The sequence below is a fragment of the Gossypium hirsutum genome, chromosome A11 (assembly GCF_007990345.1).
Source record: "Gossypium hirsutum isolate 1008001.06 chromosome A11, Gossypium_hirsutum_v2.1, whole genome shotgun sequence".
In the NCBI taxonomy this organism is placed as follows: domain Eukaryota; kingdom Viridiplantae; phylum Streptophyta; class Magnoliopsida; order Malvales; family Malvaceae; genus Gossypium; species Gossypium hirsutum.
Window position 1 is genome coordinate 115,396,468 of NC_053434.1, and position 16,482 is coordinate 115,412,949.

Consider the following 16,482-nt stretch of genomic DNA (forward strand, 5'->3'; position numbering starts at 1 on the left):
TTTGTATTATATATATAAGTTGTGGATTTAGTTTTTATATTTAATTTGGTGATTTTTAATTTTTATGTTTTTAAAATTTTAATCTTGATTAAATTAATTGAGTTAAATTTTATTATTTTTAAAATTTGATGCGCCAAACATATTATTACATGTACAATGTTAAGCCAACTTACTATTTCCAGACATTATTCCTAAAACAAGTAGTTAATATATTTAGCAATTATAGTTTGCATTAAGATTAAAATTTTAAAATATAAAAAACTTAGTAACTAAGAATAGTCTAATTGAACAATATAAACTAAATTTACATTTTTACGCATAATATAAAAATAATAACATAATTTAACCAAATAAATTTAATTATTATTGTCTGTTCGGACTAAAATTTTAAAATATAAAAAAATTTAAACTAAAATTAAAATTAAACAACTTAAAAAATACAAAAAAAATAAAAGTAATCTTTAAAATATAAATATTAAATAAATAATTTATACAAAAAATAATGATTAATAGTAAAATTTTGACCAAATTCAAAATGATTTTGTATATAGTAACAGCATCATTATCATGTACTAATTGAAATTATTTTATTTTTCTAAAAAAACATATCAATTAATTTTTTTCAAAGAATAACTTTTAAAAAAATAACATTTTTTATTTAATATACATTTATAACTAAAAATGATGACTTCAACATCAATGAATTAAACTATTTTATTGAGAGAATATTACTCTTAAAAGGTCAATTAATATTTAATTTAGTTTTATAACCATATTTTTTTACATTAATTTTGTTTCAAAGTAACCCACCCTTATCTTATCTCATAAAGTAAAGTGAAAGCTTTTAGATTACAGAAGAAAAATAAAAAAAATTCTTAAAATATTATGGTTGTCATTGACAAAGCAATTATTAGTCTCTTCTTCTTCTTCTTCTTCTTCTTCCCCTTATATACATTTCGATTTCATTTCTTCAAAAACTGAGCAAAAAAGAAAAAGATGTCTGATTATTTGCCTGTAGAAGTGATCCTTGAAATCCTTAAAAGACTCCCAATAAAGTCATTGGTGAAATGCAGGTCGGTTTGTAAGACCTGGAATAGTCTCATTTGCAACCCATCTTTCATTTCAACCCATTTACAAGCTTCACTTTCAGAACCCAACAACACTCCTTTCATCCTCCTTAGGTGCTTTAAAAAGGGCAAAGAAAACTACTTTTTACATTATGATAATGATGACTTTGATGAGTTCAAGCAGCTTCAATTCCCTGTTTTTGGGTGTTTGTCTTATTCTGCAGTGGTTGGTTCTTGCAATGGGTTAGTTTGTCTTACTTTTCTACCACAAGATGTTTTGAATTTCATTTTTTGGAACCCTTCCATTCAAAAATACATTACATTGCCTCAACCGAATATTTGCTGCTATACTGATGATGTACGTTTAAATTTTGGGTTTGGGTTTGATTCGAGAACCAATGATTATAAGCTACTTATAGTTGGGGTTGAACAAAGTGAGACTTTGATTGAACCTTATTTATTTTCACTTAATGAAAATTGTTGGAAAAGGGTTACTCCCACTTCACCTAAGTATGCTGTTGAAGCAGGGATTTCATCCACTTTTGTTAACGGGGCACTCCATTGGTTAGGGTATCAGAGAGGGAAAATTGGTGGATTCAGTAATGCAATTTTGGGGTTTGATTTAAGTCGTGAGGAGTTTTTTGAGATAAGTTTGCCAGAAAGTTTAGTTTGGTTGTGTCCTATGGATTTATCAACTATGAGATATGGGGAATCTTCCATTGCAGTGCTTAAAAGAGATTGGGAAGATGGTGAGTTGCTTGAATTGTGGGTCATGAAGGAGTATGGTGTGGTTGAGTCATGGACTAAGGTGTTAGCATTACATTTGATTGACCAAAGTGGATGGTTCCCAAGGGTATTGGGATTTAGGAAGAATGGGGAAGTCTTATTGCAAGTGGATGATGGAGAGATGGCTTCACGTGATTTGAACTGCCAACAGATGGAGCCTCATCGAGTTGAGGTTGGGGCGGAATTGTTATACGTTGGTAGTTACGTGGAGAGCCTAGTGTTACTCGACAAAGCGGTTGATGTCCGCAGTGTAAGTGATGCAAACCATGCTATAGATTCTAGTGATTCTGATGATTCAAGTGATTCTGATGAATCAAGTGAGGGAGAGTGCGAAATCACATAGGACTGGTAAGTGCATTCACCTCTTATTTTCATAGCTGTCTTAAGTTAGAGTTTATATGAACTTGATATTTACTAAGTTTTGCCTCTCTATGTATCTCAAATTCATGCTTGCAAAAGAGATTCGTATTGACTAAATACTTTGGCAACTTCAAACTAACCCCTCTATCTCATATCAGGAAATTGTAAGAGTCTGCTTTGGTATACGTGTTAAACATGAAACCCGCCCTTGTGAGGTATTTGTGCAACAAATTTGTGGGTGTGGATCTCCATTGAGATTAATGCTATTGGCCTTGGATAAAGCCTAAATGAAAAGCTATAGAAATAAGGGAAAACTTTAACCTTTGGATCCGCTTGTTCTAACTTCTTATTCAGAGGTTATGGAGAAAACTTTGTTCTATTTTCATGCGCATCCTATTGTGCAGGCAAGACATTTGTATGTTCCTTGTAGCATATCTGCTTAATATGTACCATGTATTACATATATTTAAGCCTGTCAATCTATCTATTGTGCAATCTTGAAGATCAAAAGTACATTTTTATCAGGCATGCTCACACATGCGCACACATGTAAGCATGCTCGTATATACAAACTCGGGCATGTCTGTTCTTTGAAGATTACAAATATAAACCCCTTGTTTGTTTGATGTAGGAATGGGATGTTGTACTTATGCTTTCATGTTAGTAGTAAACTAAGACAGTGTGTTTGATTCTGAATGCCAATTCCTGTAACGATATCTTCTCTTCATTACTTCAATGACACTTTTATTCTGAATTCTTACAGGGGTATAAGGAACCCAGCGGATATTCAAACCGTTGAAGCATAAATTTGCCTTTTCATCAAGGATCAGGCATTCAATATGGTCTTTTATTATATGTCTGCACTGCACTGCATGTTTTGTTTTAGTTAGAATAGACTCGTGGTTGTACTTAGTCATCCTTAGGCAGTTTTTGTGACATCCATTTGAAATGGCACAAATGGTGTTGCTAATCTTGAACAGCCTCTTTAAATCAATTTTAGCATATAAATTAAAGAGGGAATTCAGTATTTGGTTGGTTTTCTTTTTTGGGTAAAAAAGAGACAGTATTTTGGAGAGATTATAAATGTTGATACCTTTTAAAGGTGATTGCATGGACCATTGAGCTAAGCCTTGGGTTGGGTTACTTTTTATTGCAATGCAAGGGAAACATGTTGTATCCAAAGATATTGCCTAATATAGCAATCAGGGACTGATAACTAGTCATGATGAAAGATTACCATGTTTATGATGTGTTAATATTCTGTTTTTGAACTGTTTTGGGATTTTCAGGGAAACTGGATGTAACCTTTATTTATTTGCTTAAATGTTTACGCTAATCTTATACTTTTGGCCTTGGTCAAGGCTGCTTGAACCGAAACCAGACTGGCTGGTCAGAAAGGGAACTGGTTGAGGTATTGATTTGGAGAAGAGCATTGAATTGGTTGATTGGGACAAGGGGGGGCTGGCAGGAGCTCTGATTAGCTTAAAATGGAAAAATTTTCGTTCTTTAAAATTTTTAAAATTTTAAGTTAATAAAAGTAAAAGTAAAATTATACTTTGGCTCCCTTAATAATGATAAAAATTTGATTTAATATTTTAAAAATTATAAAGATATAGATTATTAAAATGATGAAATTATATTTCTATTATCGTAAAAATTACAATTTAATTTTGGCTCCTTCTAAAATATTTTCTTACTTCGCCACTGGGCTGGGGAATTAATATGGATTGATTGTACCAGACAAAAAAATTGGTTGAACTAAAATTTTAATATATATTTTTTATGATTTTTAATAATTTATTTAATTGAACTTAATAAACCGATTGAAATAGTAAACCGGCAAATTGACTGATCTAACCATTGATTTGGCCTAAAAATCTTGATATTGGTTGAAGTTGTGTATGGCGCTCGTGATGATATATTATTAGCTATAGTCCAATCATTGGTTAATAGATGCGGGAGAAATAAATGAATCACATATAACTACTTAATCCAATGGGTTTAAAATTTAAATATTTTGCAATTAAGTATTAGGCATCCACATTGTAGATTTGAGCAAGAAGCACATTTATTTTTCTGTTTAAGAATTGAGATAAATTATATTTTATTTAAAAATTGCCTAAGTGGGTATAAAAAAATCTAAATTCCTAATTACAAAGAAAACCTTAAATTCGTAACTTTTTATTTTCAATTTGTTTTTTACTTAAAAAATAAATTATGAGCCTCAATAGTTATTAAAAAACAATAATTTAATTTTAAATGGTACTTAACTTTAGAATTATGATTAAATAAACCATATTTTTAATTATTGGACCAAAATATTATTTCACCCTTTTTTTTATTTAATTTTTGCAATATAAAAAATATGATAAGAAAAATTAAGATAGTAAAGTCCATTTTCCAGCCCATTCTAGATTCAATGAGAACCCAAGGCAACCCATCTCTATAAACTCCTGGACAAGCCCAGGAATGACGTTTTAACTAGGGTTTATCAAAGACAAAATCTTTAGTTTCAGTTTCAGCAGCAAAAAACCCTAAAAAAAATCCTACCCTTTGAATTCCATCTTTTGTTAAAACAATGGGGAAGAAACGGAAGCACAGTGAAACCCAGACAGCTGAACCGAAAAAGAAAGATGATGCAGCTCCAGAGAGACCCAAAAGGTCACTTTTCGGTTGGAAAGACAAGGAAGAAGTTCAGCAACAAACTGAGTCTAATACGGATCCTCCCCAAGTTTTTAGAAACAAAGAAAAAGTTATGGTGACTTGTTCACGACGCATCAATTACAGGTTTGGTTGGTTGGATGAAGAATGTTATTTTCTTTGCTTAGATGTGTGGTTGACTTTGTTTTTTTTATATGGGTTTTAAAGTTGTTCTTTTGGTTTATGGTTTTGGGTTTTGTAGGTATAGGCATTTGATGTTGAATATGGTTTCACTTTTGCCTCATTGTAAGAAGGATAATAAGGTTGAATCAAGGAATAGTAAAGGGGCTACCTTGAATGAGCTTATTGAGTTGAGGGGTTGTTCTTCTGCTCTGTTTTTTGAGGTAAATATTTAAGCTTTGTTGTTTTCTAATGCATTTTCAATGATAAAATATGAAATTTGATTAGTTTGCTCAGTTTGGTTCACTGAAATGCGTAGAATTATATAAACCTTGGGTCATTATAACTTTTGGACATGGTAGTCACTTAAGAACTTCTTTAATCTAATATTAAAGTGGTTTTTTTTTTGTTTCACTTTGGAATATTATGCTAAAAATGTTCAAAGATTATAAACACTTCTATTGTTTTTTCCAGTGTCGCAAACATCAAGATCTTTACCTGTGGATGGCAAGGTGTCCCAATGGTCCATCTGTAAAATTTTTGGTTAACGCTGGTAATATTTCTCATTTAATTTCTTAAAATGCATTATTATGATTTGGTCCCTATGAAATGAAGATGTTGTTTAGTTAGTATTAGGGTATGATGATTTTTCTTGTTTCTTGTGGCTTAATGAAGTTCGTTTTGTGCATTTCAGTTCACACAATGGAAGAACTGAAGCTCACTGGAAATCATTTGAAAGGTTCACGTCCTTTGTTGACCTTCTCGAGCAATTTTGAGAAAGATGCTCATTGGAAGCTTCTGAAAGAGATGATCATACAGGTACCTTGACGTGGCTTTTCCTCCTTTTAAATAAATGCTGTTTCTTTCAACCTGTTGCATTTAAATGCTGTTTCTTGCAAATGATATTCGATGTGAACGGTAGATGTCTTTATACAATTTACATGGACTGTTTCTCTAACCAGACATGTCCTCTATGAATGCTTTTGCATTTTTACTTGTGAAACAATATGAACGTTGTTTGGTATAACAGCTTTTTAGGATGATTCTCTTTTGTTTTCTTTCAAGCCATTGAGATAATGCTCTAACAACTACCTGTGCACTGAGTGTTGCAATTCTGTTTACTGATTTAGTAGGTTTTTTTACTTCAAACATGCTGTGGGTGAATGTGCAACTTGCAAATGCTCCATAACACTTTCTTTATATTATTTTCTTTCAGATATTTGGGACACCAAAGGAGCACAGGAAATCTAAACCTTATCATGATCACGTCTTTGTTTTCTCCATTGCTGATGACCACATATGGTTCCGCAATTATCAGGTCAGTGAACTATACAACATATATGGCACAAGTATGGAATATAGATTAAATTCTTAGTAGTAGTCATAAGGTTTTAAGATTTAAACTGGAATCAGAAATTTCATTTACGCATCTTTCTGTCCGCATTATATGGGCATTACTGATACTGGTTTGGTAATAAACTCCTTATAGCTGCCAATTGAAGCATAAACATGTTAAGTGGTGGTTGCTCTAATGGATGTAAATTGCTGCTCTAGTACAAGGGTTATCAACAGGAAGAGCTGTAGAGTTTAGTTATTTCCATCCTTAAAACTTGGCTTAGATCGTCTAGGTTAAAGTGGAGGACCTCAACTTGGCTGGACTATTGTAGTTTTCTAGTAAAATGCCTATGCGATTCTCTTATCTACCTTCTACCCTTGACATCATACGGATTCTTGAATTGAGATCTCATAAATTTTAATTATAGTACTACTTTATTATAATTGAGTCTATTTTAATATCTGTTCTTTGAGACTTGGGAATCTGTTGCTCCTACTGTATGGCTTATGTTGTGAATGACAGATGATCCGCTTGTCTTAAAGCCTACAGAAGAAAATGGTTGATGAAATGAGCAGCATATGCTTCTGTGATTTCATATGTTTTCATCATCATTATTTTTTGATGAATGGATTAACATTTCAATTTGCCAAAACACAGTTTTGTATTGCAGACTTCATGTATTTGCACCTTTATTATTTGTTTATGGATGAATTAATATTCAATTTCTCTTAAAACCACTGTTTCCTAATGCAGATATCTGTTCCTCACAATGAATCAGACAAAATGGTTCGAGGGGGACTTGATAAAATGACCCTTGTTGAGGTATGCACTATGCAGTGATATGTGCTTTATTATAATATATATAAGAATAAGTTGTGATTTTGTAGTACTTGTGATTGTAATTTAATGCTAGATACTGGCTCTGTATAGGTTGGTCCAAGATTTTGTTTGAATCCTATTAAGATATTCGCCGGTAGCTTTGGAGGTCCAACGCTATATGAGAATCCTTTCTATGTCTCACCAAACCAGGTTCGGGGATTATACTCCTTTACCTTTATCCTAGTCCTAATATGTGTCGGAAACAGTGTTGGTATATAGACTCTCATTCCTCTACAAATTTTTATAATTTGCCACATGTTCTCTTTCAGATCCGAGCATTGGAGAAAAGGCAGAAAGCCGGGAAGTATGCTAAGAAAGTCAAAGCTAAGACAAGGCGGAAAATGCACGAGCTATCTAATCCATTGGAGCCTGATGAATTTGCAGATATGTGGAGGGAATGATATCACAAGATTCTTGTTTCTACAAGTTAAATCAATCATTATCCACTAAAATAGTTTCGCGTTGGCTGCCAAACAATGGATTTTGGTCAGCTATTTTCTCTTCAAAATTTTGTTAGCATCAGCATTCGGTTTTATCAATGGATTGGTTATACAAAATTGATCAGAATGTATTTGTAGTATCATCTATCTACAACTTATGAGCAGAACATGGTATCGTCTACAGTTCTTTTTATGTTCATCATTTGTGAAATGCAGAAATGTTTTTGGTCAAGTTAAAAAAATCATTGCTGATACAATTTCAGTAGCGGATTTCTAGTGATGCTCGATACTAAAATGATAAGAAATAGATTAGAATGGTGTATAAGTTAATAGCTTAAGTATCACAACTTTAGCGAGATACATTTGAGCACTATAAGGGACTAAAAGTTCCAGAACAAATTTACAGCAAGGAGAATAGGCTATTGTTTATTCATGTATTTTTCAGTACCAAGAACACCCGAAAGCTTTGCACAAACGCCATATGAGTTAAGGTTAATATGCTATCTGGATATTTGAAGAAATATGAGTTCCTAAAAAAAAAGAAGAAGAAGCTGCAATCAGTAAACAAAGAGGTTCTAAAGCAAACATTTTCCAATATGAGACATTGAGTGGTATCATTCAATGCCAACAAGAAAGACTGAAAGAGTGCCGTTTATACTGCCACCACTGATTGAAATTCAATTATTTCCCGTTTATTCCTCAGGTGAAAAGAGCCTAGACATCACTTCAAAGAAGCTGGTTTGCCAAAAATCCTCAACTGCTAGCCTGCTTCTAATGATCATGCCATACCAAGATGCCTCAAAGAGCTCAATATGCTACGATGGAGGAGAGAAGGTTAGCCAAAAGCCGGCTTCTTCAGGCTTTCATGAGAAACATGGTATCGTTAGTTATCAAATATCACGTGAGTTCAATTATTATATATGATCAAGTCATAATGAATGACTATCATCAAAAATTTTTACCCCACGCATTCCGTAATAATAGTTAGATGGTAGGCTCAACACATTAACATCATCTTAGGCAAGAACTCCGCTTATAAATACCTTCAAGTGTGAGGAAGATATGATCGATTCTCCAAAAATGCCAAATCTACACCTAACTATCTTACCTCCAGCACCCAACTTTCCTGCTCCACTTATTCTCCTTCTTCCTTATACCCTTTGGCTCTCCACCTCGATTAGGTGAACCGTCTTCCTTAACAACCATTATGCTTTTATCCTTATCTCCTTATCAGTGTGGCTCTCCACCTCGATTAGGTGAACCGTCTTCTTTGACAACCACTATGCTTTCTTCCTTATCTCCTCATTAGTGTATCAACAAATTATGTTGTTTAATTTACAAAATGCAAACCAACATCCAAATTATTTGATACATTGCCAATAAAATTTATAAACTTAACAAATAAGATTAGAGATTGACAAGTATAATAAGATATTAAAAAAAAACATGTGACAATTTATTAAAACTACTTGTAAAAAAAATATACATTACTAGTAAATATTAACATTAAAGATTGGCCCAAACCTTAAAAAAAACTAAATAAATAACTAAACAAGCTGCAACCATTAGGTTGAATCCGTTTAGTTTGATTTTTTTTTTGAATTTTTAGATTTTTTTTGAATTTTTATTTTAGATTTTATACTTATTTTAGTTAATAAACTTTGTTTTATGAATTTTTTAATAAAATTTCAAAGGTTTTTCATAGTATTAATTTTTACTTGAAAATTAATTTTTATACAAAACATTTAAATTATTTTTATTATAAAATACTTATTTTAATATCATAATAAAATTAAAATTAATTGTAAATACATTATAATAAAAAAAATTGTTCGATTTTAGAAAACTGCAATTTTTTATCCAGTTGATTTTCGATTTTCTTGCTGAATTACCTATTTTATTCCATCCTTTTCCGTTGTCCATCAAAACCCTCTTTTGTAGAAACACCTTACCGACGGCAGCGGTTCCTCTCCCTCGGAAGCCCTTAACTCTCGACTAAAATCGCAAGGTAAGGATAATGGGTAAAATATTTTGTTTTTCTTTTGTTTACTATGCTTTTGAGGTAGAGTATGTTTAGGTCTTAACAGTTCTCTATTTATGTTGATCGGAATTATTTGGGGTTAGCTTAAAATCACTACAAAGTTAAATGTCTCCATCTCTGCAAGTCCCCCAACATATATATTTTTGCGAAATTTTGAACTTGGGAGAAGATATCTAATTCTTATAGATTGGTTTAGTTTTCTATATGGAATGGACATTGTTATCAGTTAATCCTAGCTGCTTGATGAATCTTTCTTCTTCTTTGACTTCTCTTAATCTGTTTGGGTGTCGTATGCAATGGAACTTCTCTTAATCTATCTCGAATACAACTAAATAAAAATTCATACTTTTTCAACCATTCTTCTGAAAATTTATTTTGTTTGTTTTGCAGTATCTTTAAAGTGTAATATTTTTTTTCTGGGTTTGATTAAATGGAGAAAAACAAGGATGATGATTATGGAGAGGAAGAAGATTCAGAGTATGTATTACTTGATCTTGAAGCTGTTCGTGGGCAGATTGATATCCCTCCAAATGCACCTTATACTCTTTCTGTAAGTTCTAAACTTTTATATGTTACAAATTTGTTAAGGTTTTTTTTGCAGTTATGTGAAAATTAGAATTTATAACTGAATGAGTATTTAGGAAGTTTAGTCTTGAATACATATGACAGATACAAATATTTTAAAAAAACTAAGAATCCGAGAAGAAAGCTTTGCCTTTGGTTTTTGTTGCTCGATGTTCATTTTATATTTGTTAATTCATGAAACGAAAGCTCTCATATTTTTACTGGTCAACTTATGAGGATTAGGGAATTTTCATGTGTTGATAGAGATCTTCATCTAGTTATATAATACTAGCTATCCGTGTGATTGCTTTAACTATGAAGAACTTAATCTAGATAAACCTTGTTTAGATTATGTATATACTTGCTTTGTACTTCTTGGAATTAATAAACACTAGATTCGGCAATCTGCATTTCAGCATTTATGGTGTTATATATTTATATAAAATTTGGCAAGTTTATAATTTGTATTATATAAAATTTCTTACATTTGCGTATTCATTTAGTTTGCAATATGAATCTTAATAAAAATCAACCCATATATGTTTTTGTTCTTTGATTGGAGCTCTGCATAGATGAATACGGATTTGATTTTGGTGTGTAATTGTAAGCTTTTTATTATTTGTTTAGTGATATTCTTGCCTGGAAATATTGCTTACTTGATTTACTGGTATTTTGCTGTTAGTTTTGAACAAGGTTTGATTGTTGTTTTTAACCCTTTTTTCTTTGATTTTATCATATTGTGATGATCAGATTGTTATGAATGTCAGGATCTGGATACGATGAATCCGATATTAATCATAGACAAAAAAGTGAAGCTGGTGAGTTGTTAACTTTTCAAATCTTGCTATATTATTTAAATCAAGGTCAGTGTCGGATGTGGATCTGTCTGTGACATGGATTTACCAAAATTTTCTATGTTTTTCTCTATATTTGGAGGACCATTCCTCCACACTAGTGTCTGAATATGTTATGTTTACATAAAGAAACTGAAAAGTCCGAACAATATTAAATCTAGTATTTACCTTGAGCAACGAAGGTTCCAACTTCCAGGTTATTTATGTTTTGAAAAGTTTATTTCCTTGATGACCATATTTACTAAACATCTTAGGACTACCATTATTTATTTATTTATTAATGTTTATTGCTAGAAATTCTAAATGGTATATGAATGTCTCTGTTATGCATGAGAATGACGTAAAGAATTCAGGAAACCATAGACCGAATATGGTATTATAAATGGAAAATATTATCTATAGATCATTTTCCAGATCATTATCATTCAAGTCTGGATAACTGGATAGGTATTCATATCTTACATTTGTTTCCAATTCCGGTAATATAGAAGTTTGCCTTGATTTGAACTAGGGATTTGGTGGTCCACAATAGGCCTAAGCTATCGCTTTTATATTTGCTCTTTGATTTGAGCTCTAATAAACACCGAGTGCAGAGACGAGGGTTTTTTAATTCATGAAATTTTCATGTTTTAAGTTAATCTCTTTTCCAAATTACAGATAGGAGAATATGAAGAAACAATTGGGACTTGTTTTGTTTTCTCTGAAGATGGTGAGCAATATTTCCTGTTATACTTACTTTGAGCTAAACCGGGACTTGGTTAACTTACTTCTTCCTATTCTCTCTTTGTTATCATCTTCTTGCCTCTTGCATAGCGGAATAGCAAGTTCCTCATACAATCCGGGCATTCTTGCAGTGTTTTTATTATATTTCTATGTCATATCGCATTTAAGGAGTTATATGGTTTGTGAGACGATAAATTCATGATAGATTTTGACATGTTCGTGCATACATGTTGTGTTCCAGTAGTTGAACTTCAGTCCGTAACATTGGCTGCCTCTTGGTTTATTCTGTTTCTCAAACATTTTGCATTGAATGAATTAAGAACTTGTGTGTGAAATTATGATTTACAGAAGCTTCACCTGTAGTACATGAAGAGACAGGTCCATCAGAGGCAAATCTCTTCTCAGGCAAATATATAATAGATCCAAATCAAGCTCCAAGAAAGCAAGTAAAACCGGTCGCTCGACTTCAGAAGATTCTCAAGTTCAGATTGTTACTCGATGAGGATGTTCAAGTCGAAACAAATTCCCCAAATAATTCAATTTTGTAAACTAGCAAACACAAAATTTGGAGTTACTGGCCAATGTTGATCCTTAACTTTGAAAGTAATTTAATGTAATTCAAGCTTAGTTATGCTCTGAGGAATAGTCCATATTTTTAAGTGGTGGATCTTGTATATAAACTATTTCAGCAGATTGCGAATTATAATGCAGCAAATATAACTTTTTAGCAATGAAGGTGTGATTGATCTGAGTTGAACCGAGGCTGAGTTAATTTAGTTGAAAAACTTACTTTTTAACATTTGATTGAGTTTTATATTTATAATCTGAATGAAAGTTGAATTACTCGAATTTATTTGATTGACTTGATTTCAACTTGGAAATGGAAGAGAACAAATATAGTTGACCTTTGACTCTGCAGGTGTCAAAAGTTGTACACCATTACACTTTGCTTAATTATTATTATTACTATTTCTTCATGACAGTTTCCATGAATTTGACTCATAAAGTTAAAGCTAGTTTTCTTCTTCACGAACATCTTTTTTCATGGTTGCTTTGCGTTTTTTTTTCCTTCACTGGCAAGCAGAAGTATCAGGTAACTTTAATTTCTAATTCTCTATTTCTTTTGATTTTTGCAAATCTTGTTCTTGAAATATTTCTATGTTATTGCTTCCTATCTTTTTTAAGATCTTCCCTTGACTCACTTTTGATTTGGGTTTTGTTTCCTTTTCAACCTTCTGCTGAAAATTTATTCATATGCTTTAATTTTCTGGTTTCTTCATGATTAAGATGCACAAATTTGATCATGCAATTACCATCTACCAGGATTAAAAACTGGAAAAACCCCATTTTGGTCGTGAATTTAAGTTTATAAAATTGGTAAAGGTAAATTTCACCAACAGTACTTAACTTCAATATAATTGGTAAAATAGCTATTTGATTTCAATTCAACTACTCAACTTTCGAAAAATAATAAATTAGTCCTTTTAAAAGTTAACATATGCATCCTAGCTGTTGCTGAAGACCTCAAATTTTTGAACAAGGCTTCAACGGATCACCACCATATTCCAACCGTAGCTTTTCTTCGACTAACCATAACTCTTGACCGCTCGAATTATCAAACTAATGGTTCTAGTTTTCTAACCCATAAAACCCGAAATGGGTGTGGATTTCTTCTCTTTTGATTACCTTCCTTTTTAAGGTTTTTTTTTATTATCTCTCTTTTGATGCAGGCCAATTTAGGATTTTTTTTTTTGCTGGTTTGATTTTAGATGCTTGTTATTTGGTATTTTTGTTTTTGGTTGAGATTTCACAGGTCTAGAATGTTTAGGGGTTGGGATTTGGTGGTTATGGTGGTGTCTTCGCAAAGGAGTTGTAGTGAGTGATGTTGGCGTGGTGATTAAATGATAGTAGACTTGTGAAAGTGACCAACATCGAGGATGGTGGTGAGGGAGCCGAGAGGAATGAAGAAAAATGGTGAAAAAGCCCCCTTTTCTCTTTCTGTTTTTGCTGTTTAATGGTGGCATGTGAGAGGGATGAAGAAAATGGTGAAAAAGCCCCCCCACCTTTTTCTCTTTCTATTTTTGGTGTTTAATGGCGCATGTGAGAGCAATGACAAAAGAAAAAAAATTACTGGCCACCTTAGCTAGTTAATTGTCACGTTACTTGGAAAATATTAATAAATGATTGATTTGTTACTTTTTGATTACGTTAGTGTTTGATTTATTAATTTTTGAAAGTTGAGTGACTAAATTAAAATCAGAGTGACTATTTTGTCAATTGTATCAAAATTGAGTGACTCTTGGTGTAACTTACCCAATTTGTAATTAAACTGAAGTTGCTGGAATTCTACTGAAAGATGTTCTTAAGGGACTTTTTAATATCTCTTTCTATCTCGAGATGATATCTGCATGCACAATTTCGAATATAGTATGGGAATACTCCTTGTATGAAAATACTTTAAAAAAATTATATCCTAAAATTAATATGTACATTTCATTTTCTTTTTGCAGGTATCCAGATATCATTTCAAGAAACAGGCTTATTTCTATCCAAAATCAGTTTCTCATTTTCTTGAGATGGGTTCAGCAATAAAACATTTCATGTACGTAGAAGTTTTTATTTGAATGTGGACAGTTATGGATTTCTTGATAAGAGTTCCTTTTGTTATTTTTACTCATGTTTTTGCAGTATTTGGCCTTTGATTTATGAGCAGTACTTTCCAAATTACATTATTCAATATTATCTTTATGCTATCAGTAATAAGAAAATGAAAATTTTGTTCCCAAAACTGACAAAAGCATGAAGCTCAGTGTTATAAATCATACTAAATTCCATAGCAATGACCAATGCTTATATGGTATTGGTGTTGTGCAGGGAGTTATTTGAACAAGCCGAGACTGTTTTTGAAGTTGCAAATACTCTATGGGGTTTAATTGAAAATCATTGGAAATTCCCTAAAGGCATTGATCAGAATGTAAATAATCTCAAGAGAAAAAGAGATCAACTAAATGGTCAGAAAGAACGCACTGAATCAAGAATCAAGTCAGAGCTGCGTCCGAGAAAGAAAGTGAAGAAGTTGATCTGTGGATTGAAACTTTTCAAACTCTAAATCACTATAATCTAAGGGCAATGTGTACTACTTTTATAATGGAGTCTAATATAGTCCCAAAATTTTCATTAAATAAAACACAATTTAAATTGATTTAAATTACTCAAATATATTCAAAAAAACAAACTCGAGGTTATCTAAAATTAAAATGATACAAAAAAATCTCAAACACTAAAACCTAAAATTATCCAATTTTAATAGAAAAAAAAATCAATATAAACTACGACATACTATACAACATTTTCATGGTGTCGGTTTTTTTTCCTTCACTGGCAAACAGAAGTATCAGGTAACTTTAATTTCTAAGTCTTCGTTTCTTTTCATTTTCACAAATCCTGAGAAAATTTTTGCTTTTTCTTGAAATATTTCTATGTTATTGCTTCCTATCTTTTCTAAGATCTTCCCTTCACTCACTATTGATTTGGGTTTTTGTTTCCTTAACCCTAGGTTAACTGATATTTCTGAGCTTTAAGTTTGATTGTGCGGACCAAAATATCCCCTAACTCGTATTAATTTCCGTTTAGAGTCGATGTCTCAACACATTAAGATGTGTCGTGACATAGAAGTCAATGAACTTTTCTTCGGATATCTTCAGGGGTATGTTGTGACACCCACAAAATTTTTTTGCCTCTCCTTTCTTCGCCATTTCAGTCCCCGTTGTTGGTCTTCCTCCCTTCGCCCTCATCTTTGATATTTTTTTAGTAAAAAAAATCTTTGAAGTCTTAGATCTAAATTTCTATCCTGCCAGGCTTTCTATGAGTTTACCCTTTCTACCTCTGTTTTGATCTTGTTTTTCATGTAAATCAAAACCCCATTTTGTTTATTTGCCTTAAAATTCATTTCTACTTTCCTAAGCTGCAAATGAGAAGTTCAACATTGTTGATCAAGATCTTTCCTTTCCCAATAGTTTATGTTTTGGCTTTGTTGAATTAAATACCTAAAGTCTTGATCTTTAGTCGATAATTTGTTGAACTGCCTGCTTGGGTATGCTTTGTTTAAATAAATCTCGAAGCTTTTCAGCTAGATTTCTATTATCATGAATAATATCCATTTGTGTCAAATAGTCCTAATTCTTTTAATGCCTATCCAAGGGGTGACTTTGATATTGAATCAAGTAATATCGAAAGAACCTGAAGGTCTAAAGTTTCTTTGTTTTACCCTATTAGAATGATCAAATCTTTGGCTAACAGCCTTTACTACTATTACAAGTTACATCCACTCCTTGTTTTCTTTGTTTCCTTGGCATTTGGGGTCATAATCCTCATAGGTTTATCGCTATATGAGCATCACTATAAGATGCTGAGAAATTATAGGAAACTTGATAAAGGGTTCAGTAATTACTATCCATATGCAAGTGTAACACCCCTTACCCGTGTCCAACGCCGGGATAGGATACGCGGACTTAATCACAAGGAAACATACAAAGTTGGGCCATAAAAGTTCGTTTAAATTTAAAATGATTCATATTATGTGCATATTGTCCCTTATGTGGGCATACGAGGC

General features: G+C 32.1%; 4 protein-coding genes across 5 annotated transcripts; all 4 read left to right on the forward strand.

The window, feature by feature from the left end:
- Positions 1-814: 814 nt before the first annotated feature.
- On the forward strand, positions 815-3,469 carry LOC107886746 (F-box/kelch-repeat protein At3g23880). The gene is made up of 2 exons (XM_016810809.2): positions 815-2,201; positions 2,372-3,469. Exon 1 carries the CDS (start codon positions 997-999, stop codon positions 2,194-2,196), a length of 1,200 nt encoding a protein of 399 aa, XP_016666298.1. The 5' UTR covers positions 815-996; the 3' UTR covers positions 2,197-2,201; positions 2,372-3,469.
- Positions 3,470-4,692: 1,223 nt separating this feature from the next.
- On the forward strand, positions 4,693-7,852 carry LOC107886736 (ribosome biogenesis protein BRX1 homolog 1). The gene is made up of 8 exons (XM_016810791.2): positions 4,693-5,000; positions 5,116-5,257; positions 5,508-5,586; positions 5,728-5,852; positions 6,250-6,351; positions 7,123-7,191; positions 7,300-7,398; positions 7,518-7,852. Exons 1-8 carry the CDS (start codon positions 4,792-4,794, stop codon positions 7,647-7,649), a joined length of 957 nt encoding a protein of 318 aa, XP_016666280.2. The 5' UTR covers positions 4,693-4,791; the 3' UTR covers positions 7,650-7,852.
- Positions 7,853-9,361: 1,509 nt separating this feature from the next.
- LOC107886727 (general transcription factor 3C polypeptide 6) lies at positions 9,362-12,601 on the forward strand. The gene is made up of 5 exons (XM_016810782.2): positions 9,362-9,696; positions 10,120-10,279; positions 11,061-11,111; positions 11,805-11,856; positions 12,219-12,601. Exons 2-5 carry the CDS (start codon positions 10,160-10,162, stop codon positions 12,416-12,418), a joined length of 423 nt encoding a protein of 140 aa, XP_016666271.2. The 5' UTR covers positions 9,362-9,696; positions 10,120-10,159; the 3' UTR covers positions 12,419-12,601.
- A 209-nt stretch (positions 12,602-12,810) lies between these two features.
- Positions 12,811-15,082, forward strand: LOC107886721 (uncharacterized). 2 transcript variants are annotated; one of them, XM_041080003.1, is made up of 4 exons: positions 12,811-12,963; positions 13,684-13,915; positions 14,381-14,472; positions 14,745-15,082. In XM_041080003.1, exons 2-4 carry the CDS (start codon positions 13,904-13,906, stop codon positions 14,977-14,979), a joined length of 339 nt encoding a protein of 112 aa, XP_040935937.1. In that variant the 5' UTR covers positions 12,811-12,963; positions 13,684-13,903; the 3' UTR covers positions 14,980-15,082. The 2 variants fall into 2 exon arrangements, with proteins under 2 accessions (XP_040935937.1, XP_016666262.1); XM_016810773.2 differs by lacking the exon at positions 13,684-13,915 and having other exon boundaries at positions 12,813-12,963; positions 14,745-15,066.
- The last annotated feature ends 1,400 nt before the right edge of the window (positions 15,083-16,482 follow it).

What these genes read in the sequence shown, in the direction of transcription:
- LOC107886736 (XM_016810791.2), top strand. Translation starts at nt 4,792, where the DNA reads ATGGGGAAGAAACGGAAGCACAGTGAAACCCAGACAGCTGAACCGAAA. An exon ending in TGAAAGAGATGATCATACAG is followed by an intron (nt 5,853 to 6,249) that starts GTACCTTGACGT and finishes ATTTTCTTTCAG; the next exon opens with ATATTTGGGACACCAAAGGA. An exon ending in TCTATGTCTCACCAAACCAG is followed by an intron (nt 7,399 to 7,517) that starts GTTCGGGGATTA and finishes GTTCTCTTTCAG; the next exon opens with ATCCGAGCATTGGAGAAAAG.
- LOC107886721 (XM_016810773.2), top strand. Translation starts at nt 12,847, where the DNA reads ATGACAGTTTCCATGAATTTGACTCATAAAGTTAAAGCTAGTTTTCTT. An exon ending in CTGGCAAGCAGAAGTATCAG is followed by an intron (nt 12,964 to 14,380) that starts GTAACTTTAATT and finishes TTCTTTTTGCAG; the next exon opens with GTATCCAGATATCATTTCAA. An exon ending in TCAGCAATAAAACATTTCAT is followed by an intron (nt 14,473 to 14,744) that starts GTACGTAGAAGT and finishes GGTGTTGTGCAG; the next exon opens with GGAGTTATTTGAACAAGCCG.
- LOC107886746 (XM_016810809.2), top strand. Translation starts at nt 997, where the DNA reads ATGTCTGATTATTTGCCTGTAGAAGTGATCCTTGAAATCCTTAAAAGA.
- LOC107886727 (XM_016810782.2), top strand. Translation starts at nt 10,160, where the DNA reads ATGGAGAAAAACAAGGATGATGATTATGGAGAGGAAGAAGATTCAGAG. An exon ending in ATGCACCTTATACTCTTTCT is followed by an intron (nt 10,280 to 11,060) that starts GTAAGTTCTAAA and finishes TATGAATGTCAG; the next exon opens with GATCTGGATACGATGAATCC. An exon ending in TAGACAAAAAAGTGAAGCTG is followed by an intron (nt 11,112 to 11,804) that starts GTGAGTTGTTAA and finishes TCCAAATTACAG; the next exon opens with ATAGGAGAATATGAAGAAAC.